Source organism: Dermochelys coriacea, chromosome 11 (genome assembly GCF_009764565.3).
Source record: "Dermochelys coriacea isolate rDerCor1 chromosome 11, rDerCor1.pri.v4, whole genome shotgun sequence".
NCBI lineage: Eukaryota > Metazoa > Chordata > Testudines > Dermochelyidae > Dermochelys > Dermochelys coriacea.
Genome location: NC_050078.2, coordinates 31,326,837 through 31,351,771, shown reverse-complemented (window position 1 = coordinate 31,351,771; position 24,935 = coordinate 31,326,837). Strand labels below are relative to the sequence as shown.

At 41.2% G+C, this 24,935-nt stretch overlaps 1 protein-coding gene across 11 annotated transcripts in view; it reads right to left on the bottom strand.

The window, feature by feature from the left end:
* The window catches only part of GPD2 (glycerol-3-phosphate dehydrogenase 2), a 173,054-nt gene extending 148,843 nt beyond the window's left edge, over positions 1–24,211 (bottom strand). For 2 of the 11 annotated variants that reach the window (XM_043505135.1, XM_038421519.2), the window contains exons 1-2: positions 23,798–23,991; positions 809–918 (exon numbers count right to left, since the gene is read on the bottom strand). In XM_043505135.1, the coding sequence (XP_043361070.1) occupies positions 809–910 (102 nt within the window). In that variant the 5' untranslated portion in view covers positions 911–918; positions 23,798–23,991. Of the gene's footprint in view, positions 1–808; positions 919–5,243; positions 5,376–17,463; positions 17,650–23,099; positions 23,379–23,797 lie in introns of those variants that run through there. The other 9 variants (XM_043505133.1, XM_043505134.1, XM_038421518.2 and 6 more) reach the window with 7 other exon arrangements.
* Between the last annotated feature and the right edge of the window lie 724 nt (positions 24,212–24,935).

Here is a 24,935-nt window from a genome sequence, read left to right as displayed (position 1 = left end):
GGGGGGAAAAGGAGTCTGCTCTGCCTCTTGGATTTTAACAATGACCAAAGTTTTCAAAGATGGGTACCTAAATTTAGGCACCTAACCATGGAAGTCAACAGAAATCTTTGTATTAAGTTCAGTGGGAATTGGACCCGGTCCCCAAAGTAAGTGGCCTGATTTTCAGAGGTGTTGAGCAGCCAGGACTCCCATTCTGAAGTAAGAGAACTGAGAATATTCAGCACCCATGAAAATCAAAACACTCAATTGCTTATCTGATTGCTGAACAGGGCTCATCTACACACGTGGGGTAATGCACTCTACAGGGATGTCATTTCTAAAGTGCACTAACGAGTTACACATTAATTGGTCCACGTAGATCCTGCTGATGCATTTTAACACAGTGCTGTTTTAATCAGTACTACATTAGAGCCCACTAGGGAACCTTTAGTGTGCACCAGGGATCATGTAGACAAGCCCGAGTTTGAAAATATTGGCCAGACTCTATTCTGTTACTCGTACTGGTGAAGAAAAACCTATCCCACCTGAACTCAACAGGAGATGAGGAAGTTTTCAAAAGCATTTTTATGGGAAGTTTAAAGCGTCAATGTTAAAATGATTACGAGAATAATATCCATTTTTTTTTTTACTATTCAAAGATCTACAGCAATGAAACGTCATTAATGCAGTACTCTAAATTAGTTCCAACCAAATCAAGCTCAGAGGCCCTTGGCATTCATATCCAAACAAAGCTATTCATATAAACCTAACATACGCTTTAGCAGATTTTAAGTTTCATATTTTATCAGAAATCGTAATTAATACTTACGTGTTTGTTTCTATACTGAGAAAATTGAGAGAGGCCAAAAACTGTTGCTATGGCACCTCCTCCAATGAGGACAGTTCCTTGTACTACCTTACGAAATGCCATTTTTTACTCTATAAAAAAGAAAAAAAAAAAAAAGAGTAAAATTAATATGTTTCACCCATGTTAGAATTCAGACTGTCTAGAATAAAACACTAATTACAATTAGAATTGGTGCTGAGCGTATAATGTTTGGGGATAACAATATATTAGATTAATTATTTTGGTTGTAATATTATCAGTACAGAAAGTCGGGAAGAAGATAGGAGCAAAAATCCTTGGGAAGTGTGTGTGTTAGAGGAAAATAAGTGAGGAAAGTGTATAGAAATATTTAAATGTACTTACTAATTTACATACCTAGTACCTATCTCAACTGTAGGCAAGTACTTATGAGCAGAAGCAGCTGCTTTTGCCATAAAACATCCTAAGCACAACTAAAACTTCCCACTACTAATGTTTGACAGGTGAACTCCAGCCCAGAACTAGCCACTGAGTACGCTTTGCAAACAAATTCGCTTTTTTCCTTTTTGCAAAGACCACTACTAGCTATCCTTCCTCATTGTCCAGCTCCTTTTTACAATCCCATTTGCCCAACAGGATTGCACTCTAATCTGCCACCTGGGGCATAAATGAGGGCAAGGAGGTAGAGCCGGGGACCTCCTCTGCCATAGGCTATCACAAATTCATGGTCTCTCCAGACTTTCTGGCATGGAAAGACGGAGGAGAGGGGACCTGGAGATGGGGAAGATGGCTTACTCCTCAGATTGCAGCCCCTGAGACTCTCCTGGACCCAGCTTCCTGCTTTCCAGAACCCAAGGCCACCATCTCCTCAGACTGCCTCTTCCACTTCCAGGCTCACTCCAGAAAGGGATACGGCAGCTCAATAAGGACATGGAAAGTAACCTTCTTAGAAAAATTCTGATTGCACCCCCGATTACCACCCAAGAATGATATGCAAGAAGAATAGTGGCCTAACAGACAATGAATGCTTGTTATATCCAGCCATGCTGCAGAGAGGGGTCACTGATGGTCAACAAATCACCAAGGGGAGGCAGTGATAAAGGTAACAGACAAGAGAGTAGTTCAAAAAGTGAAGAAGGGTAGTTTTGAAGTGCAGGACTCCACCTCCTAGCTGTTGAGGCAGAAGACTAGGACTGTGTGTCAGACATTCTTAGAGAACACTGTTTGAATGCAGGACTGCCTCTAAATCCTAAACAGGTATAGCCTCTCCATTTTTCCTCAGGACCAGCAGAGCTTCAGTCACAAGAAAAAATATGGGCTGAGTGAGAATGGAGCAGTACCTACAAGTCAGTCAAAGTTGTTTGGATAGGAAAGGGGCTGGGGTGTGTGAGGAGGTGTAGGGGTCAGGGCAGAGGGCTGGGGGTGTGGGCTAGGGGTCGTGGGGGTGCTCCCAGCCCCCTGCCCTGAGCGGCTCACGGCGGGGATATGCTTTGATTCCACCCCCCTTCCCTAAGGTCCCCGGAGCAGAGAGAGGTGCTGCGGCTCCGCCTTTATGTCTCCCCCACTTTCACCTCTCCCCCTCCATAGCAAGGGCCGTCAGCTGATCGGCCACAGGGAGGGAGGAGGAGGAGGGGCAGGAACACCACATGCTGGGGGAAGAGGCGGGGGGAAAAGGAAGCTTGCCTGCCCTGCAAGGAGAGCGCAGTGGGTGGAAAAGAGTGGGCTGGGCCAGGCAAGATTTTTAGTTGCACGCTGCTGTCTGCCTGGGTCCGGCAGGCAGCAGCGTGCCATTAAAAATTGGCTCGCGTGCCATAGCTTGCCAATCCCTGTGCTAGACAAAGGTACTTCAGTCTCTTCAATAGTATGGGAAAAGGACACGGTACAGATGTTTTAAAGACATGTTGAATAAGGTCACCATGCCTCCTAATTCAAATTGACAGGGAGGGATAGCACAGTGGTTTGAGCATTGGCCAGCTAAACCCGGGGTTGTGAGTTCCATCCTTGAGGAGGCCACTTAGGGATCTGGGACAAAAATTGGGGATTGGTCCTGCTTTGAGCAGGGGGTTGGACTAGATGACCTTCTGAGGTCTCTTCCAACCCTGATATTCTATGATATATTGAACTGAAAACTAACGGTCACAAAGCCATTTTTAAACAAGTGTTGGTCTTCGTCTTTCTGTTTCACCACAATGCCGGAGAGGAGGCACAGAAAACTGTAAAAGAAACATCTTAGAGGGAAATAAGTTGTTTTGTTAACAGGAAAGAAAAGTAGGGTGCAGAGGTGTTGCCTAATGCTCAGATGCTATGGAGATAGATAATATAGACACCACAAAAACCTGCTGAAGTCTTGAAGCTAGTAACCTCTAAAAGGTTCTGCCATGCATTCAAATCACCTCATTTTCTCCAATCTTAACTACTCAATTAAACAAAAGACCTTGAAATCCTTACCTGTGTATCATTGAAGTACAATTGCCTTCACTACCAGACACACCACCTTACTGGATTTGCTATTTCCAGTTATGGTTTTGGTAAACCTAGTATCTTAGTTCATAGTGGTTTCAAAATGACCTCTGCAGAGAAGTGCAGGAATTTTGGAATGTTTTATGATGGAAAGGAAGAGAAACAATCAACATAAGTAAAACGTCCAATATTCAAAAAGAATTAAGGTGCACAACTAGAAAAATTATATTGCCATCATCAGCATCTCTTTTGTTTTTAGGGAATTACAAAAGAAAATGGAGAATTCAACTTCAGTGAATGTATAACCATTATCAAAGCACTTCATGTACCTCTACTCCTACTGTAAACTTTCTTCAATAGCCAGAATAATAATTAAGCATTCCGTTTGTAAACTAGTAGTCACGTTAATCTGGAAGCAGTTTCACACATTTTATGCAGCAGAAGTGAAATCACTTCAGAAAACATAATGAATCTCTAACTTGTAAATGCTTGTTCTGGGAACACAATATGTTCTAGAATCCAAGTGAATTAAAAAAAGAACAAATTAGCATCTTCCAACACCAGGCAAAAATCAGCCTACATTGTCTGAGAATGAATTGACCATAAAGAGAATAAATGGAAGCAATTCCTTATGCTGTTTTTATATGGTTTATATTTTTATGTAATTGAACACATTTTATAAAATGTGATTTATTTCTAAATCATGAAACCTATATTTTTCCCATATATATTCAAGTACTGTATATCAAGGATCGACAATTTACTCGAGAATTCAGCTCAGTGCAGTAGTTTATGGTAAATAAATAGTAGCTAACAACCAGTATCACCCTACAAGATCCTTAGCATCCCCAATGCCCACTGATTCCAATGAGCTGAAAGCACGCTGTGGCTTACAGAATCAGACATCTACATCTTTAGAGGAAAAAGCACAGAAAACTAGACAATGCAAATCTTAACACAATGCAAATCTTACTTTTTAAAAATGATACTTTTGTTAGTGCAAGTGTATTCCACTTAAGGTAGTTATATCACATCGCTACAGAAAGTACTAGGGAAAACTTTGCTTATGGTTTCCCCAGAGCAGAGGGCGTCAACTTCACCAGGGCAAAATACACCAAGGGTGAAATTCTGAACCCACTGAAGTCAATGGCAAAACTCCCACTGGCTTCAATAAGGCCAACATTACACCCAAAGAGTGCATACAGAATATAACATGGAAGAAAGAGAAAAGCAGTTTGGAAACAGAAGAAGTGAAATGGAACCTATGTCAGACATTTAAATATACTGGCTATCTAAACAAAGTCAACCTTTCACAAGTATAAATGGTAAACTTCAGAATATTAGTCCCTGAGAATTCAGTAGTTTTAGTTATGAAAATAGTGCCTTATGCATGGTCTTTCTGTAATGTCCCTTATTAATAATAATAATTACTAATAATAGCATTTAAGTGAACTCTTTTTATAGATACTGAACAGCCTTGTTTGTTTAAATTGGAATTGTGAAGTTAATTGAGAACAAAAGTTGTTTAAAAAGTTGATTTATATTAATTATTTTTTAACTGTAAGCTGAAAATGGAACCCCCTTAAGAAGGTAACATGCAGAATAAGAAAACATGTCATTTATCAAGACCATTTTGAAACAAAGATTGTGCACATATTTGAACTGACATTCTGCACACCATTTTCATTCAATAGAATTAAAGATAGAGAAATTTGAGCTGGAACACCAACGAACATGCTGACAAAAATCGTAATGCTCATTTCCACATCTATGTGCTAGTCAATTTAAAAAACAGTGGTTTCCAAGGCAACTTTACCCATTATATTATTAATCAGTGGTTTCTAAACTTGAGAACCATAATCTTAAAGAAGCACATTCTATTAGGGCATTTTAACAAATATTTTCCCACTATTTTCAGAAAAGTCTAGTTTTTCTAGGTTGATAGCAATAACTTACCTATCGGTTTTGTTCAACTGACCTTTACATTTTCTTCATTATGGATTAAATAATCCTTTGTGCATCAGCCTAGAGCTACAATTTTTCCTTATCACACAGAAAGTATCTGATACATGTGAAGAAAAAAAAATCACAAAGTTCTCTATCAGTATTTTCTTTTTTTCTATGCTAGTTTTCTGGGGCTTGTGTTTGCAAAAATGCTGCATAAAAATAAAGAAACAAAATCAGACTCAATTAACTGTTCAGACACACACACCTACACACAAAAGTCACAATGAACAGCCAGACAAATCCAGCTACTATTTAAAATGTAAAAACTAAGGGGATGAGACAGTTATTCTGTTAATACCTCTACAAACATTATTTCTTTCCTGCCCTTACCCAGCATATGCTTAAATCAGGAATGTTATAGGTGCTATGGGAATCACTGGGTCGCTGTCAGGGGTAGGCTGAATAGGATGGCACCTAAAATTATTTATTTATTTTTAACCGGCTGCTCCTGCTTGGCCCCACCTTAGCTACCAGCTGGAATATCTCCTTTTAAGGGTACCCTAGCACTGCTCCTTTGTGAATAGTAGCATACTGACCAAGATCAGGAACCACCACACCGGTATGGCTCTGGCCCAAGTACGCTCTCCCATCAGCTGAAACAGCTTCCTGACACCACCACCAGAACCACCGCCACCATGATAATAGTGGCTTAGAGTGCCTAAGTACCTAGTGCTGGTCCTGGAGCATTGGCATCTCAACACAACTCCTTACTGCAGATTCTTTAATGCACTGAACGGCCAGATTTTGTGAGAATTATCACATGCTATCCAATAAAGCAAATTTCACTCATCTATTACTTTACCAAAAAAATGCATCTTCACATATTTAAGAGAAAGAATTTTACCACTGATTTATGAAGAGACATTCCTGCAAAAACAGTATATACCCAAATCTGAAAGATTGTGAAGCCTTTTCTAGTATCACCATCAACACCTTCATACAACTTGGTCCATAACTATTTAGTTCTTAAGTTAAAATCTTATATGTATTTGGAAAGAGGGTGATTTTAAATGCTAATAAAGGACCACCTTAATTGCTGCAGATACACATTATAAGTAAAACCATACTGAAGCATCCAATTATGATTTTTTGCTTGATATAAACAATGGTTTTCAACCTCTGGGGATACACAGGCTACGTCGAAGATTTCCAGAGGGATCTGCACCTCCAGTTTTTTAGGGGTCTGCAAATGAAAAATGGTTGAAAACCACTGCTATAGAATTACTGGTGTGAGAAATTTACACTTTGTACAGTATGTATGCTTCTTAAAGATACCTTGATATCTCAAACTAGGCTGGCAATGAAGGACTACCTTTTACTTTCATGGCAATTAAATTCTTTTGTATCAATACCCTTAAATCACAGAGCAGATTACCAATTTACATGTAATTAGGGTGACCAAATAGCAAGTGTGAAAAATTGGGACAGAGGGTGGGGGGTAATAGGAGCCTATATAAGAAAAAGCCCCAAATATCAGGATTGTTCCTACCATATCGGGACATCTGGTCACCCTACATGCAATACTTCAGGGAACAGAATACTCCTGGAAAACCAAATACTGAAATAGACTGTATGGGCTTGTCTTCACTGCTAAAAATGCTGTTTTTTAAAAAAAACCTTGGGGTAACCAACATGCATGAGTTTTCCTGAAGTAAAAGACACAGTGAAGACCAGGCACTTCTGTTTTACTATGAGGTATATTCACAGAGGTCAACCTTATACCTCCAACCTGGAGTGGACCTCTGCAACTTTATCTCATGGTAAAACAAAAATGCCTGATCTTCACTGTGTTTTTTTTTTCCTCATGTCTGAAAAGGAAGGGGGAGAGGGGAAGCATTTTTTACTCCAGAGAAAGAAAGGCAAGCCGTGGGGGGGGGGGGGGGGCAATCGGCCAAAGGAAGTAACAATGCCCTATAAACACCAACTGAAAGCAGAGTGGTCTATATAGGGGTGCACACACAGACACAGTAAACAGTGTTCTAAAAAAAAGGGCTATCATGGGCCCAAATAGGGCAGATGACCCAACAGGCATGACATGAGAATTATAAGCATTTATTGAAATCAGAAAAATAAACTATGCATTGCAAAGAATCATCTGATAGTAGATGATGTATAAAGTTTTGTACACTTTTCTAGCACATATACATTAAAAAAATCTATTGCAAGTTCTGAGAGAAAATTTTATTCCTCTCCAAGTTTGAGATAGTTAAAAAAGTTATTGACGGCACAAGCAGTCTATCTGTATTAATTGTAAAGGACTACAAAAATAAATCAGTTACTATACAAGGCACACATTGCAAAATGGACATAAAGTTATGCAGTTAGACACAGGTTTATTCCACTATATTCCAAATATTTCAAACAGTTAATAGCATGAGCAGGAACCTGAAGTGCTGTAATTTGACTAAAGACTTGAAATCATAAACCACCACTAAGTGTCTTGTTCTTAATCTCTTGTCCAATTGCAAATTATACCTGTACAACAGAATCACCCGAAGATCTATGATCTTGATCCAAAGTCAATGGGAGTGTTTCCATTGACTTCCACAGGGCTTGGATCGTGCTTAAAGAATAACCGAGGAGCACTGAAATTCTTCAGAGCCAGCCTGTAACTAGTTATTTGTATTATGCTGCACATAGTTCAATCTGTCACACAATGGGTTAAGCAAAACATGCAGAATGTAAAGCATTCTGCTGAAGGAACTAGTTTAGGATCAATAAAAATTCACAGGGACAATAATTCAAACTTACAGCTACCAGTAGAGCTCCAAATATATACACATATATTAACATTTACAAGAAAATAAAAAAACAAAACAAATGAACATAAAAGGGAAAATATATTCAGGTTATTTAGCATACAGGACAAATTTATATTTTTAACATTCACCTTCCACAAATAAACAGGTGAAATAATGTAACTTTTTCCAACAGAAAATAAAGTAAATCAAAATACTTACTAACCTTTCAGCAGTGCAAAAGATACCAGCTAAAGCCGAATTCCACTTTTGATTCTTCAACATACTAAACTGAAAAATTGAAGATGTCCCTCTCTGCTATGTATACATCTCATTTAATAAGGCTCGCATCTTCCCAAGTGGTTCAAAATGTATAAGATATCACAAAGCCTTCTGAAACAGCATGAGAAACTGTGTCCTGCTACCAGTAATAATACCACCACCTCTCTCTTGTATAGTGCTTTTCAATATATATAGATCTCAAAGCATTTTACAAAGGAGGTCAGTATCATTATCTCTATTTTACAGATGGGGAAACTGAGGCACAGAAAGCCTGCCCACGGTCACTGAGTAGAATAGTGGCAGAGCCAGGAACAGAACGCACATCTCCTAAGTCCTCTACTCTATCCATTAGGCAATACTGCCAAGACAACTGGGGATGGAAAGTTCTTGTTTTGCCTTCATTTTCAAGCAGCACTGCGACAAGTAGCTTCAGAACAAAACAAGATCAGATTTATTTTAACTTGTGTCTTTGGGTCAGGAGGCGCCCTCTTTCATGCACATATGTACTTCAAAATGCAAAGACAGATCCAAAATACATAGGGGAAAGTTGTCATTTTTTTTTTCCATTTGTCAAACTGATTAACTACCATTGTTTACTAGCCTTGTACACACAAAGCCAATCAAAAACAAAACACAAATACAAGTTTTCTATATTTTCTTTCATTGACTTCAAACTTCTTCAGGGTTTAAGTAAGCAAGTCCTTAATGAATGCAACCTTAACAGGGATGATTCTTCCAAGTGAATACTTAAAACATATGATAAAAACCAGACAGGATGCAAAGAGAAGAAAATCTTTCTTCCCTATCTCAGGATCTATTTGCAACCAAAACTCCCTTCCGTTTTATTTGTGCCTTTCCCCACACCTCAGCCACAACAAAGCTCCTTTAATGGATGAGCACAAGCCCTGCTATTCTTAGCCACTTGAACAGCTACACATGAATGAAGGGGAAGGAGTTAAGTTAGCTAAGCAGTGGCCTTAGCTCTGCTCAGCAAAACCACATCAGGTCTGGTGTCCAGAAAAGAGGCTACACACCATGTCCACAACAACTTCAGCAACAGGAGACAAGGCCAGCCTCTTGAACTCAGCCTCAGTTCTAATCCAGCTCATTCTTTCTCCAGCCAATTAGGCCAGTATCTGGTAGTCCAGAGCTGTGGTTCTCAACCAGGGGCACGTGCACCACTGAGGGTACTCAACTCATCTAGATCAGTGTTTCTCAAACTGTGGGACTGCAGCCCCCAAGGGGGTCCACAGGATGGGTTTAGGGGGGTTGCAAGTGCAGGCCAACAGTAGCAGGTGGCAAGCAGGGCTTCAGCCCTGAGCAGCAGGACTTGGGCTTCAAACAAGGCTCACAAATTAAAAACAGACTCAATTATCAGACTGAAATACAAGTACAATATTTACATTCCAATTAATTTATTTTATAATTGTATGGTAAAAATGAGAAAGTATGTAATTTTTCAGTAATAGTGTGCTGTGACACTTATGTCTGATTTTTGTAAGCAAGAAGTTAAGTGAGGTGAAACTTGGGGTATGCAAGACAAATCAGACTCCTGAAAGCGGTACAGCAGTCTGAGAAAATTGAGAACTACTGATCTAGAGGCAGTGAAGGACTCAGGCTAGATCTGGCCATGCAACTGGCTAAAGCACTGAGCAGGGACTGAGCTAAGGCCCTTACTCAAATTTGACTCTAGCCACCCAGCTGCATTGTAGAATGGTTGTGCCCAGCTAGCATTGCACAGGCCACTTCAATACTGCATGATCCCCATGAGAATGCAACCAATTTAACACTCAGTAGTTAGTGAAATCTAGCTCCACAGTGTTTAGTGTCTAGATTCCGCTTTGTCTTTCTTCTGTGCCAACTATTTTCCATCTTCCTTTTTTGAATAAATAATTCTGGTATACAAGGGTCAAATTCTGTCCTCAGTTAAGAATAAGAAGCCCCATTTGAAGTGACCTGCAGCTGGGGAGACTTATCCAAAGTACAACTTTACTTCAAGACAGTAATTAGTTTCTAGTAACTGTACATGAGTTCAGGGGATGATACCATTAGCACAAAGGTTTTTATCTTAAGTCGTGAGAGGATTTGAGGTCACATCCACAACTAACAGGACACCAGGACTTTGATCCTTAGGTTCAAATTGCTTAGTAGTTCGAGCACTTGCTCTTCTGAAAATAAGATCGAAGAAGACTCTACTTAAGTAAAAGTCCAAAGACTTCACTGAGAAAAGTAAGTGTTTTGTGTGGTGATGTTTTTTAAAATCAAACCAGTTAAACTGGATTAGGAATTGACTACCTTAAGGACATCAATACACATTTTAAAGCCACCCCTTTTTTTGCTTTATTGTAAAATTTTAGCTAAATGTAACTAGTTAACAGATGGATAAAAACAGTAAAGCTTGTCAATAAGTGTGAAATGCTCTATGCACTGCCATCAGACAGTGTTTGAGATGTAAAACCCGTGAAGAGACGTAATCCAATCTGTGATGTTTTGTATTGAAGAACTATATGAGGCCATTACCATGAATCAGGTTGCCTTGCATTCCATTTTAAATCAGCATAACTAATAAAAAGTGAGTCTCCCAAATAGATGACTGAAAAATAGACAATCCATGTAGACTGTTGTGATGATTGTTACTATAAATTGTCATTGGTTTTAATAGCTGTGCCTATTTTTAATATTGTTTTCATTTCCTTTAAAGAAATGTTCAGGAGAATTTAAAATGGTGAGAAGTTCCAGACTGATGTCCCTATAGACTGAGCAGGAATAGACAGTGTAAGCTTTCTCACACTGCCCTGCCAACATGCTTCTGCCCTGACCTGGAGTTACTACCCCAGGTTCCCTGCCTATTCAGTCTTTAGCCTTTCTAATGAGACTGCATTATTATGGTGCCAGTTGTGATGGTGGACAGACAGGATTGAGACAATCAACCTATGACTGTTTTTTCTAATTTAATAGAAGTTTAATGAAGTATTATCATGACTCAAAGGTAATCCTACATATTAATGGCTGTTTGCAGTCATCCCCGTGAAGGAAATACCCAGCAAGTAAAAAGGGGGGTTAAAAATAATTTATTAAATGTGCTGAATAGATAAGAAAAAATGTTTATCAAAAAAGTTGATCAAAACATTATTTTACATTTAAAACTAACTGATTTATTACACAAAGGAACTATTATCTGTAGTTAATAAATGTAAACTGATTATTTCTGGTCACCATGTCCTTCAAGATTTTAGAACCAGTAGATTTCATCATCTCACACCTTGTTTTTATTCATAGATTGGAAGATGAAAACAAGCTTTCCTACTATTTTTGAGGGGGGAGAGAGGATTCTTAATTTGAATGAATGAGTCAGTTAACTGAATTAGTTGAATAAACTGTAGTGAAGAAAATATTCTCTCAACAATTGCCGACAAAAGCTAGTTTAGCACTTCATACTCTCTTTCCAAGTACTTACCAAGTGCCTTCCACCAGGTCAGTGGTTTGACTCTCTTTAAAACTTGGCAGCAAATATGTACTACTAAATTATTTTTGCATTTAATTTAAATTATTTTAATAGATTATAAAAAGTTTAGACCTTAACATAGGTTGTCGTTATTTCAAATTTAATTTAAATAGTTTTTAATAAAGTTGTATTTGATTTCAAATTTAAAAAAAATCTCATTTTTTATTTTTTTTATCCACCCTGATTACTATGATCTTAACATTTATCCTTTAGTATCGGCCATTTTTTCCAGCCAAATAAACACTGTAGGAGGAAGTTGAGAGATATAAAAATTGTCTTGTTTACTCCAAAACTGGACATAGATCTGCACAGTCAGACACCACCCGTTCAGTAATTTCACAATAAGTAATTATTTAGGCATGTCAGGGGAGGATTTCAATTTTCTAAATTAGTTTCTCATTTGTAAAGCTGATGAGCACCTGCAAATCCCATCCAAGTCAGTGGGAGTTGCAGGTGTTCAACATCTTTTGGAATCAGACCCTTAATTAGCACATATGGGCTCAGTTTATGAAGCTAACACTAGTCTTATAGCAACATGTATAGCAAGATAATTTTCTAACAGGGCAAAAACAAATCAGGATGCAAGTATATGTACTCTGTTTGGATAGGCACCGAGGAAATGAACTACAATTAAAGGTGTTCGCTGAAGTTATTAACATTAGCCTACATTTTCTAGGTGGATGATCACTGGACATTTTGAAACTGCACTGAGAAAAGTAAGTGTTTTGTGTGGTGATGTTTTTTAAAATCAAACCAGTTAAACTGGATTAGGAATTGACTACCTTAATTGATTACCTTACTATCAATACACATTTTAAAGCCACCCCTTTTTTTGCTTTATTGTAAAATTTTAGCTAAATGTAACTAGTTAACTTGAAAAATTTTTTTTTTTTGGTGTGAAATAATGCCTTTTGGTATTTTGGAAAAACAATTATTTGCAGGGATTCAAGTGAGATCTGAGGTGCACTCTTCATTGCTGTGAACTGAGGGCAAAAGCCATGCAGTGACTCTTTTTCCCTTTTTAATTGAAAGGGGGTTGCACTTGGACACTAGGGAGGGAAGCAGCTTGACATTCAGCTTTGAAAGAAAAGCCTGAGACTTTTTAAAGGCAAAATTACAAACATTTACCTCCTCTAGTCACATCCCCCATAAGACAGACCTGAAGTAGTGAGAGGGATTATTTTGCACCAATGTTGGGCTCCTTTTTATAAATTCAGAATATTTCTCAGTCAAAAACATCTTTTAAATGTTAAATTCACTAAAATGAATACAAAACGTTAATTTATTTTTACTGTTATGCAGATTTTTCTATAACTTATTTTTCTGGGCTCATCTTTCATTCCGCTGAAATCTGTTCAGTCTTCCTCTTTGACAGCATGTTCTTTCCCCCTTTTCTCTGATCTGCCTCACCATTAGTTTTTTTTTTTTTTTCAATCTTTCCTCTAATGTTTGTTTTATTTCCCTCCCTTCCCAATATTCATGTTACCTTTTCACACTCTTCATGAAGTTGTTCCCCATACACCTGAAAATGTAGAGGGGCTGGGGGTCAACAACTTGTGTCCAGTTATTCAGTGCTATACAATGCATGATTGTCATAAGAGCCCAATCCTGCATTCGTATTACATGAATGGTCCCACCAATGTCACACCCCGATGGTCCCCTCCCTCAAGGGGTCCCCTGGGGAAGGCAGATCAGCATTGTATATTGCTAACGCTGTTGCAAGCATCGCAAAGCATTTTGGGGAGGGTCAAAGGTGTGAGTGAAGAGTGAAAGATTTTTTTGCAAGCTGCAAGGGCCAAAGGGGGAAGGAGAAAGAGAGCAGAAAATGGGTTAACTCAACACTGCAGCTAGCAAGCTCAGTCCAACGATAAGACAATGGCCCTAGCCCAAGGACGCTGCTCACAGCTGAGACTTAGCTGACAGCCGAGAAAGACAGGGGCATGAATGTGCCTGAGCAGCCATGAGAAAGAAAAACCCAACTGCACAAAGAAGAAAACAAGGTCTAAGACTGCAGAGATTGAAAGCACCAGCAAGATGGCAAGAGAGGGAGCCGAGCCTTGCATCTGTGGAGCCGGGGTGTTTTGAGAAAACTGAAGACACCATGGAAAGCTGGTTTGGACTGGCACAGAGGGCACCAGGAGCAAAAGTCCCTGAACGAAGCACCAAGGAGCCCCGGACTTAAAACCCTCCTGAGAGCTGGAGCAACTTGGAGATCACCATGGACCTGGATGACCTGTGCACACAGGACAGAACTCCCATTCACCCTTCCCCCTCTTCTTCTTGCGTTACACCCATGCCTGGCCAGCCTCATGTAGTGTGTGTGAGAGTATGAAAGTGGGTTAGGGCTTGGGGCACTAACACTTTCTTCCTTCCTCTAAGTGACGTGGGGAACCCCCCCACCCAGCACTCTCCGCTGTTATATTATTTTATCAATAATGCTTTAAAATTTAGACACTTGCTGTGTTACATCATCTCCTCCCTTAACGATCCTGTGGCCTCGGCCTGATCACCTGATGCCTCACGCAGATTGGTAACAGAAATCTGTCACACCAACTTCAATGGTACACCCACTTGCGTAAGGACTAGTCACGTAAGAAAATATAGTAAGATCTAACTCGTCTATACTAATAGACTAGAAGACATATTTTTAAGGAAAAGAGAATGTAGACAAAAAGCTCAGGAAGAGGCAAAACAAGAATCTCTGGAAACCTGCCTACCAGCATTCAAATGAACACCCCAAGAAGCCATACAGATAAAACTAAATAGCAAATTATTGTTTGAGTTGCATGAAAACCCTTGCTTTGAAACAGCCAAGACAGACATTTACATTTGAAAATAGGAACCAACTTTCTAAGCTGATATTGAAAAGAGTGGGATTCTTCAACTATACTTAGGAGAGAGATTTTAGAGGATAGAAAACAGAATGGCAATGAACTGTTGTTTGAGTGGAAATTAGATAAAATTTACCTAATGTTTTCCTATAGGAAACTGATCTACAAAAAGATGGCTTACCTTGGTCTCCTCTACCCCTAAAATTTTCCAACTCCCTTCTAATCCCATCAGCTCGCCTTCCCTTCCCTCTCTACCATTCTCTCCCCTGGTCACAGACACAGAAGTCTTATCAGCTCTCCTCCTCTAACCGCTCCACCAGTCTAGTGATCCCATTTCCTGTTCTCCCTCACACTCATTCTCATCACTTGCCATGCAAAGCTCCTTAATCGCTTACTCTTCTCTAGTTCTTCCCTTCCTAATACAAACATGTTTTAGTCTCCCCCATCTTAACAAAAAGCCAAAAAAATAAACAAAACAAAAAACTTGTTTCTGTGTGACTCCCCAAACACCTTTCATCTCAAAGCCCCTTTTTACAACTGCAGTTTGGAGTCCCCCTCCCCCAATTCCATCCTAGATTCTCTACTAACTGGTTTCCTCACCTTGCTGTCAACTGAAACTGCTCCTTCCAAAACCTCTAATTACCTCTTTTTAGACAAATCTCCAACCCAGTGTTCCATTCTCCTTCACCCGTCAGCCACCTTTGACACAGTCAACCATACCCTTCTTGAAATCTTGTCCTCCTTTGGCCTCTATGACTCTGTCCTCTCCCAGTTCTCCTCCCACCTCACCAATTTCTCCTTCAGCATGTCCTTCAGAGGATCTTAATCTCTCTCCCTCCCCCACTCCCCATTTTTTGTCTGGATTCCACAGGGCTCTATCCTTGGTCCCCTTCTTTACTCCCACTACATTTTATCTCTGAGTAATCTCATCCATAAACCAATTCAACAACATCTATATGCTGACAACTCACAGATCTCTCTCTTCATACCAGACTGGTCTTCTTCTGTCCAAACTAAATTTTCAGCACATCTTTCTAACATCTCCTCATGGATGTCTAGCTTTCAGCTCACACTCAACATGACTAAACCAGATCTCTATCTTCCCATCTACCAGTCCCTTTCCAACACCAAAATCCTGCCTGTCACTCAGCCCCATAACCTAGACATTATCTTCTACTCAGACCTCTCTCTAGGTCTTCACACCCAGGCTATATATAACTCTCTCACATTCTTCTGTACAACATCTCTAAAATATGGCCTTTCCTATCCATCCGCACATCTAAAACTCTCATCAGGTCACATTTCCATTTCTACAACATCCTTTTCTCTGGCCCTGACAAATGCAACCTTGCCCTGCTCATATCCTTCTATAATGCAGCTGCACAGATCATTTTTCTAGCCCGCCACTTGACCACATGATCCCTCTCTTTGCATCCCTCCAGCAGCTCTCGTCTCTATCCCAAACATAAGCAACTTATTTTCACTTTCAAGGCCCTTCACGGCCTATCCCTTCCCTTCCCTATCACCTCTCATTCAGAGCTAGGTGATTGGCGTGCCTATAGCCCAGTGGTTCTGGCCACCACTTCCGCAGCTCCCATTGGCCTGAAGCAGCGAACCGCAGCCACTGGGAGCCATGATCGGCCGAACCTGCGGATGCGGCAGGTAAACAAACCGGCCGGCCCGCCAGAGGCTTTCCCTGCATAAGCAGCGGAACAAGCCTGGGAACCACTGCTATAGCCCATTGTGCTATTGTCTTTTGTTTCCTTGTATTCCCTCAACAGTCTCTATAGGCATCTGTTGTCTCGTCTTATACTTAGATTGTAAAGTCTTTGAGACAAGGACTGTCTTTTTGTTTTGTGTTTGTACAACACGTAGCACAAAGGAGCCTTATCCATAAGTCAAGATCCCAAGGTGCTACGATAACACAAACAAACAACAAACAATTAATAATAGATTGATCCTGAGGACACATTAGTGGTTAGCCTTCCATGGAGCGTTCAGTACATTAATTTTCAGGACACTAATTCAGAATGCTAACAAAGCAATGCAGCATATCATTATTATATAAATGGGAACATTTTTAACATCTTTATAGAAATTGTACAGTAATAATCCAAAACACAGAATTCTGTACCATTACAGTAGTACTCGAAAAATAGATTTTTCATTTATATATTTTATTATGTAAAGACAGGAATTTACTATTAATGACATAATAGTTTAGATGACACTAAATTATTAGGAGGGCCTACTTCAAAAATCATGAAAGTAACTACTGTGTTTACACACGTACGAATATATATGCAGCAACTGGCGCTTATCTGAGCTTTAATCTGATACGAAGATAAAATGTACAAGGGAATGTATGGAAATATACTTGACTCTGTCCTTAACTGTCAAACCTAGATATCACACACTAAATAAAAGTTAACTAATCTTCAGTCATTGCCCCTTACTGCTGAACATTTATGATTATATTATCTTTTCCATAAATCACTGAGACATAGCACAGCTCTGGTTGGTAATACTGCAATTAAAAATATACTATATGCCAAATCTGTTCCTTAATTAGTATGTAGAAACATGCCCCATTTTGGTATGGCACATTAGTTGTTCTTCCTGTGTTTTCTTCCTGGTCTTCCACTGCTCTGCCCAGCCTCCAACACTTTTCCAGGTGACGTGACACAGCCCTCTAGGCTAGGCCACATAACAGCTCCACTCCTTCCCAAATCCAAAATATACATGGAGTCTACCCAAAAAAGTCCAGTACAAGAATTCCACCCGCTGAAATCTACAATATACATGAATAAAATAAAATAAAAACTCATCCCTTACCTGGAAGGGGCCCTGTTAAGAGCAGTCTTCCCAGTTCTTAGCCCCAGCCAACCTTCTCTCCTCACAGAAAGAGCTCAAAGTCTGCTCTCCCTCCTACTAAGGCAGCAGCTGAGCTGGGCTCTCCCTTTTTAACTCCTCCCTCAAAGAATGATGCCAGCTTCAGATGCCACAGCATGGGGCTGATTTGGCCTCTATTAGCCTAATAACCCTTGCTGCCTAATATGACATTTGTACACCCCATCATCACATGTTGTCATACAAATGAATATGTAGAACTGCAGGTACTGTATCTACTGTTTTAGGATTTATCTAGAATTGGGAAATTTGCACCTGTGTGACTACATCTGTGTACAGGTTTCAGAGTAGCAGCCCAAATAATGTAGATAAACTCCATGAGTGCATGCCCCATCCTACATTGGTGCTGTAGCTACATTGGTGCAAAAAAGCCCTGCATAGAAAGAGCCTGTGATGGAGTGTTCACCCACAGCAGTCTTTAAGGGGTCAAGGTATGCTAGATGGGCCAATTAACCACATAGGTTGCCCCTGGAGGGGAGCCAAGGCTCAATAAGGCTTAATTAAGGATGAAGCTTACCTGGGCAGGAACAGGCAGGGATTCAATAAATCTAAGAAGCAGAGAACAAAAGGGACTTGCAGGGGGCATGAGTACTAACTCCATGGATGCTCCGGGGCTGGAGCACTCACGGGTAAAGATTGTGTGTGCTGTGCACCTACTGGCAGATAAGCACCCACCCCAGCTCACCTCCGCCTTCCCCCCTTGAGCATACAGCATCCCTGCTTTTCCTCCCAGCACTTGCTGCTGCGAAACGGCTGTTTTGTGGCATAACAAGCTGTAGGTAGGTAGGGGGAAGGAGAGGGAACTCAGTGCGCTCAGGGGAGGAGGCAGGGCTGGGGTGGGGACTTTAGGGAAGGGGTTGGAATAGGGGCAGGGAGGGGGCAGAGTTGGGATGGGGACTTTGGGGGAGGGGTTGGAATGGGGGCAGGGCAGGGGGGGACAGGGCAAGGGGTGGAGTCAGCAAGCAGCAGTGTAAAGCACCCACTGGCACCAGGAAAAGTTGGCACCTGTGGCAGGGGGAAATAGTCAACAGGAGGGATGTTGGTTAGATATTACAGGGTTGGAGAAGCAGCCACAGAGCAGAGGAATCTCTGATGGGTAGTAAACCCAGAGGTGTGGGGACAGAGAGAGAAAGTAGAATGGAGCTCAGAAGTAGCAGCTAAGTCTAGAAGTAGATCATAGTTGCAGAGCATAGGATCTCTGGGCTAGAACCTGTAACAGAGCAAAGTCTAAGTTCCCCTACCAGCCATCAGAAAAGTGGCACAGCCTTGGCTGTGGAACAGAGAATTGACTGGGACAGCTTGCCTAGAAAGACACTAACGGCCATTCCTCCCATCCCCTGAAGTGGAGAATTAAAGTGACCTGGATGGAAGGACAAGTAACAAAAAAAAGATTACTACCAAGAGTCCTAGAAGGTAATATTAAAACAATGGGCTGAGCGACTGCTGGAAAGGACGTCTGATCAGTGGCGAGCTAATCCCCAGATGAGGCATTGCAGGAAGTAGTGAACCCTGCTACAAAGCCTTACGTACATGCAGAACAAACAGAACGTAGCTCTCCCACTCAGCTAGCTAATGTTGTATTATTTGAATTGTTAGAAAACTGGGGCAAATGTGGCAGTACTAGGTCCATAAATGTGCAATGTTCCAAATATAACCTCAGTGGAAAAAAATCCTCCTGCAATACAAGTTTAAAAAAATAAAATACATTTTTTGTGGTTTAAAATTAATCATCATCTACACATTCACTGACATCAGAAGCAGAATTAGACAAGCATTTTTGCCCTGACAATAAACTTTTATGTACAAATGAGTCTTTTGAAGGCAAAAAAAAACTTGGTCATTGAAAATTGCATACTTGGTTATGTAATTATGGATGAAGCAACTTGAGGCCATTTTTGAAAATATTAACCATGAGCCAAATCTTTAGCTAGTGTAAACTGGTAATTTAAGCCAGTGGAATTGTTGATTTACACCCATAATGTTGAAGAATTCAAGGATCTAATAGCATGAAAATGACTTATAAATACAGAAAATGATAGTTCTTATCAGCTTTGTCACTCTCTGTGAGCAGAAGAGATTTTTTAAAAAGTGAAACAAAATTAAAACGGTTGAATTAAAATGTGACTGAGATACTGTTTATCAGATAAGTAGTCTTCTTCCTCTTTCTTGCCATTTCTCTCTCTGGAGTCAGCAACCTGTATAGTCTTCTTCCAAAACTCATGTTTGTATGCCTGGCTGTTATACAATTGGTTTCCCTAAGGTCCATTGATATCTGGTCAATGTTCTGAGACTTTAGCCTTCCCCTTGGTCATCTTCCATCCATGATCACTGCAAGAGCCATCCTACCAATATAACTCCTGGGTCTCCACTAGATATGCCCATACTAACATAGCCTCACCTCTCTCAATTTGTCTTCAGTTGAGGCAACCCATATTAGATCCCCCACAATCTCATTTTGTTTCCTATCACAGAGTGCCCAACCATTTGACCATCTCAACATCTTCATTTCCATGTTGGAGAGCATAATCATTTCTCTTCTTGTGGCTGGGCAAGTCTCTGTTCTATACATATAGGATTGGTCAAGTTATAGTTTTAAACACTCTACCTTTTAACATTATTGGCATCTTTTTATCACAGAGACATCTCCTGCCATTTGTACCAACCAGCTTTGGTACGATGCTGGGCATTACTCGGGAGGGTACCATATTCAACAACCATTGATCCTAGGTATTTAAATTCACTTATCTGATAAGTGCTATCTATAAAACTACCAATCAGTACTCGGAAGATGGGCCTAACTAGCCTAAGATGACAAACCATACAGCCCCTGTGACAATCAGCTAAGTGGAATCTATACGTATTCACACATGGGATCATGGAATGAAAGACCCAGCAAAATGCACAAAGCCCATGAAAGTAACACATTACAATTCCAGTGGAAAGTCAAAGTCTGAATTTCCTGACCTCAGACAATTTAAATCTCAAATCTGTTGCATTCATTATTTTAACATATACAAAAATAATACATAGCATCAATTATACCTCTTATATGTTCAAGAATTTTCCTAGGATGGACCACATCTAAATAGAGAGACTATCTCGTGGACAAACTCTACCATTTGCAATCAAACACGTTCCCTTTCATTTATAATCACATAACTGTCTTGTAGCAAGTACCATGATCATTACATGGGAAAGTAATATTAGGAAAGTATTTAATATAGTTTAGCTGTTTTTTTAAAGTGACTTTGTAGCTGGAAATAAGGAAAGCCAGCACAATACGACCAACCAGCTTTCTGAAGACTGCCAGCAACTACTCTCAAACTCTGATCCAAAGAGTGTGTGTATGGGTATATGTGTGTTGAGGGGGGAGAGAGAGGGAGAATATAAGAAACGCATCTGTGATAAGTATGGGTAAGAATCACAAAGTAGAATGGGTGAAACCAGTGTCACTACTGCAATAATATTTGTACAAGAGGTATCCATGGCTTGACAATTTCAGTCACCAGAGACAAGGAAACTCTCCCTCATAAATTAGGAACCATAAGAATTAAGATTTTATATAAAAATAACCTGCCCCTTATGGTCATGAAGATGAATTTCCAAATGTAACAGTGTTGTCTGAGTCTACAAACAGAACTCCAGTGCCCTGCTACTTATTCAGTGCTTTTTCAAACAGCATTAGTGTGAAATTGGTATGAGGATATTAAGTAGAAGCAGTGCAAATACCTAGTCTTGTCAATTTCATTCTGTTGCTGCTTGAGAAAGCTCTAAGCAGCAGCAGTAGGCACTGGAGTTGAGAAACAACAACAAAAAACAGGACAGAGATGGAGAAAATGCAGCTGCTAGGGGAAAAGAAACAACTATTTTTGCCTGAACAGTGAGAGTTCAAAGACAGAGACAGCTCCTACTTCTTACCAGCAGCCCTGGGTACAGGGCTAGCTTCAAGTTTATCTTTAGTCTCATCCTCTATGTAGGTTTAGTCCTAAGGAAGGTAGATCTGATAAATTTTTCAAGCCTTGGGAAATAGCTCATATAATTGAGGGTGTGTCCTAATGGCCTTCACATAAGACACTTCCCTAGCAGCTAGTGGCTGGACAGAAGAGAGAAAAGCTCAAGGAACTCCACCTGGTTTTTAACTACACAGAAATACCCAACTCAAAAGATTTTATTCAATGAAAATCTTTTTTAAAACTCAAATTAAAAGTAATTCCCTTTATTTTCAAAAGTTCAGCAATGTTACCATGGATAAGGTATTCTGTGGCCAGTATCCATCTTCCTAGAAGTTAGATGTGTATGGTATCCAATAGGAAAGCAAGACTCAATGAATGTTCTGCTATGTTTATTAGTTTGTTATAGAACCTTTACTTTTTTGTTAATTAGAAATTTCAAAAAAAAAGGTTCAATGTATAACAGACATTTTCAGTAGCGACACCACCTTAACTATAGTAGAATGTTTCATTAGCGGAAGAGTTAACCAAACAGATTTCACAATGTTTAGGGAATTGTCTGAAATGTCACTATATAAAACAAGAGCTTCAGAATACTAAGAAATACTCAGTGTACTTAACTACTGAACGAGGTGATGCAAAAAGAGGTAGCTACAAGGCACTTTATACAAGTTTGTAATATATCACCAATTTTTAAAATTTAAATGTAAATACTTTCAACTCTTAAGTAACAACTGAAGTTTCTGTTACAGAACACATTCCACTGTAAAATCCCTGTTTAATCGTGTGATCTGAAAGGATGAGTATCCCCAAGAAATTTATAATAATCTATTAGGGTTGTAAAAATGAGAACTTTTGCAAGTATGGGTAAATGCGTAGGAATGGTTTATATAACTTTGAGTGATTACACTTAATTCATAATAAGTATATTATCCTGTTCATGGTTTGTTTTTAAAACCACTGAGCAACACTTTGCAGTACTTCTTCCCCACCCCCACTGTATCCACAACTGTAAATATAAACTTACATCAGAATTAAATGCTGAAGCAAAAAAAGTCACTTGCCGCCTACAAAAGTGTTGACAAGTCCATTACAATTTTATCTAGGAAGCAAGAGGCAATGCAATCCATCTGAGTTATGACACCACAAAATTTAGTAACTGAGTCCTGAAGAAGTGGCCTGGCCATAGTTTGCGCAAGTTAAACCCTTCCTGACCCTTATGCATAAAAATGCCTTTTGATGATGACAATTCAGAAAGGAAATGTTTTCACCCTAGCTGTGCTCTTATTTGATTCTTCCAAATTACAAGAAGGTGATGTGGAGTAATTCCTGCAGCCCAGCCAGGGTAGCAGCTGCTCGACAATATAGGTTGTGCTGCCAAGCCTTGTTTTATTATTTTACATGTACATATAATATTAAATTATTCATCAGATTACTTACCAATGTTCCCATGAGTGCCCTCTCAAAAAAGCTCTGCCGGCCCACTATATTTAAATGGAGTGGGGTGGTATGCTTCAATTTTTCTCCCCCAGTATCCCTCTCTATTATATTACTAACATGCAGGCAACTTAAAGCAAAGCAGCTTTTAAAAAAAATAGCACAGACACTTACAAAGCAGGAATTTGCTGGCAAGGAGCCTAGTCAGGCTGTTGCTCCCTGAAACACGAGGAACTGCCCCGTAATACTAGCCGATGCTTGCAGCAAGGGTTTTGCCGCCTAGGACGGAAGAGAAGGTGGATGCAGTGGGGCTAACGCAGCTTCCAGCCAGCAGCCTCGGTACCTGCGCCCTCAGCAGCGGCTCATGGGCTTTCTAGGTACCAGGAAGCGCGGGAGTGCACGGGGGTTGGGCCGGGGCCGCCGGATTAAGTGGCGTCTCCTTCGCCCAATGGAACGGCAAAGCGCGGGCAGGAGGCGGAGAGGACGAGCTCCTTGCGGCGCTCTGGCGCTGGGCCCGGGCTTGCAAGGAGCACGGCGCAGCTTGTGTTGGCGGGCTGCTGTTGCCCTGCACCGTGCCCGGGAAGAGCTAACGCCACTGAGTGCAGATTAGAGCGCCAGCAGGATAGAGCCGTTACACCTTGCACTATGGCCTGAGCACTCACTAGTGAATCCCTCTTAACACCCCCTACTAGGCCCAGATGCAACCGGATTCTGTGACTATTTATACCTCCCCCGTCGGCCTGTCTTTGTCCGCGCACGGCCTGGAGCTGTTGCCTAAAGGAAGCGAGCAGGGAGGGTAGGCGCCCCACTCGGCCCTGGGCAGCACTGGCCCTCGCTGCCCCGGGATGCAGGAATCCGTGCATCTCCCTTACCGTGCTCCTTGCTGCTTCCCAGAAGGTGCTTTCGCTGCTGTACTTGCCCGTCCAGCCCCTAGTTCAACACGCTTCCAGGCAGCACGAGGCGTGTCTTCTGGTAACCAGACACTGAGAAGTAACCTCCTCCTGCCGCTGCTGGAAGGAGCGGCGAGGGGAGCAGCGCAGAGCTGTCCCTGCTCTGGCACTGGCCGCGGCTGCTGCTGCGCGCTGGGATCCCCCCGACCTGCCACCCTGGACCAGGGTCTCTGGCCACAGTGGCCAGTCCTGCTCCCCCGCCTTGCGCTGTTTTGTTGGCTCGTCGCTGCTTTTGTCCCCTTGATGCAATTTGGATTTGCTGCCTCCCCCTTTGGGGCGGGGGGGGGGGGGCGCATGCCTTGACGCCCCTTCTCTCCCCTCTCTCTGCTCTCATATGCCCAAGAAGATCCCCACCCCTCTTCTTGGCAACTGAGGGCCTCCTTTCACCGTTTGTTTCCCCTCTGCCCACCCGTGTCTGCCCCTTCCTGAACTCTTCTTCCCTCCCCCCCCCCCATGTTTGCCTTGAGCTCTTCTCTCTAGCCATCACCATGCGGCGGGGAGGGGCAGGTCACTAATACTCCCCTGGTTCCCCTGGTTCTTTTGTTTGAACTCTCCTGCCTCCTAGGAAGGAGCGCGGGCTATCGTTTTTGTTAACTGCCCCTATTTTTCTCCCACCACCGTGGCAAGCCCCCACTCTCCCCTATAAGGCTTCTGCCCCTTTGGCCCAAATGAGTCAGAGGCTGAGGGGGAAAGGAGATTCCATGGTCAACACTGTTGTCCTCTCCACTCCATGTCATCAGCCTTCCCTTCAAGGACAAAGTTTCCACTGTCAGCACTTTCTTTTCTTCTAAGCGCAAAGGCAAGGGCCTACCAGAAAGACCTCTTGATCACTGCCACCCCATCTACATGGGCTGGGGTTGCGTCTATCACCACCACCTCCAGATTTTCCACCCACTCCATAAATCCAGGGTATACAGTCCTAGGACCATGTGGCTGCAGAGATACCATCTGCCAGAGCCACTAACATTACCAATTTTTCTCTGCCTAGAGCAGCTGATGCCCCTTTCTCAACCTTGACAGGAGGACCATGTTCTGGCAGATGGCTTTCTGTTCCTGGTGG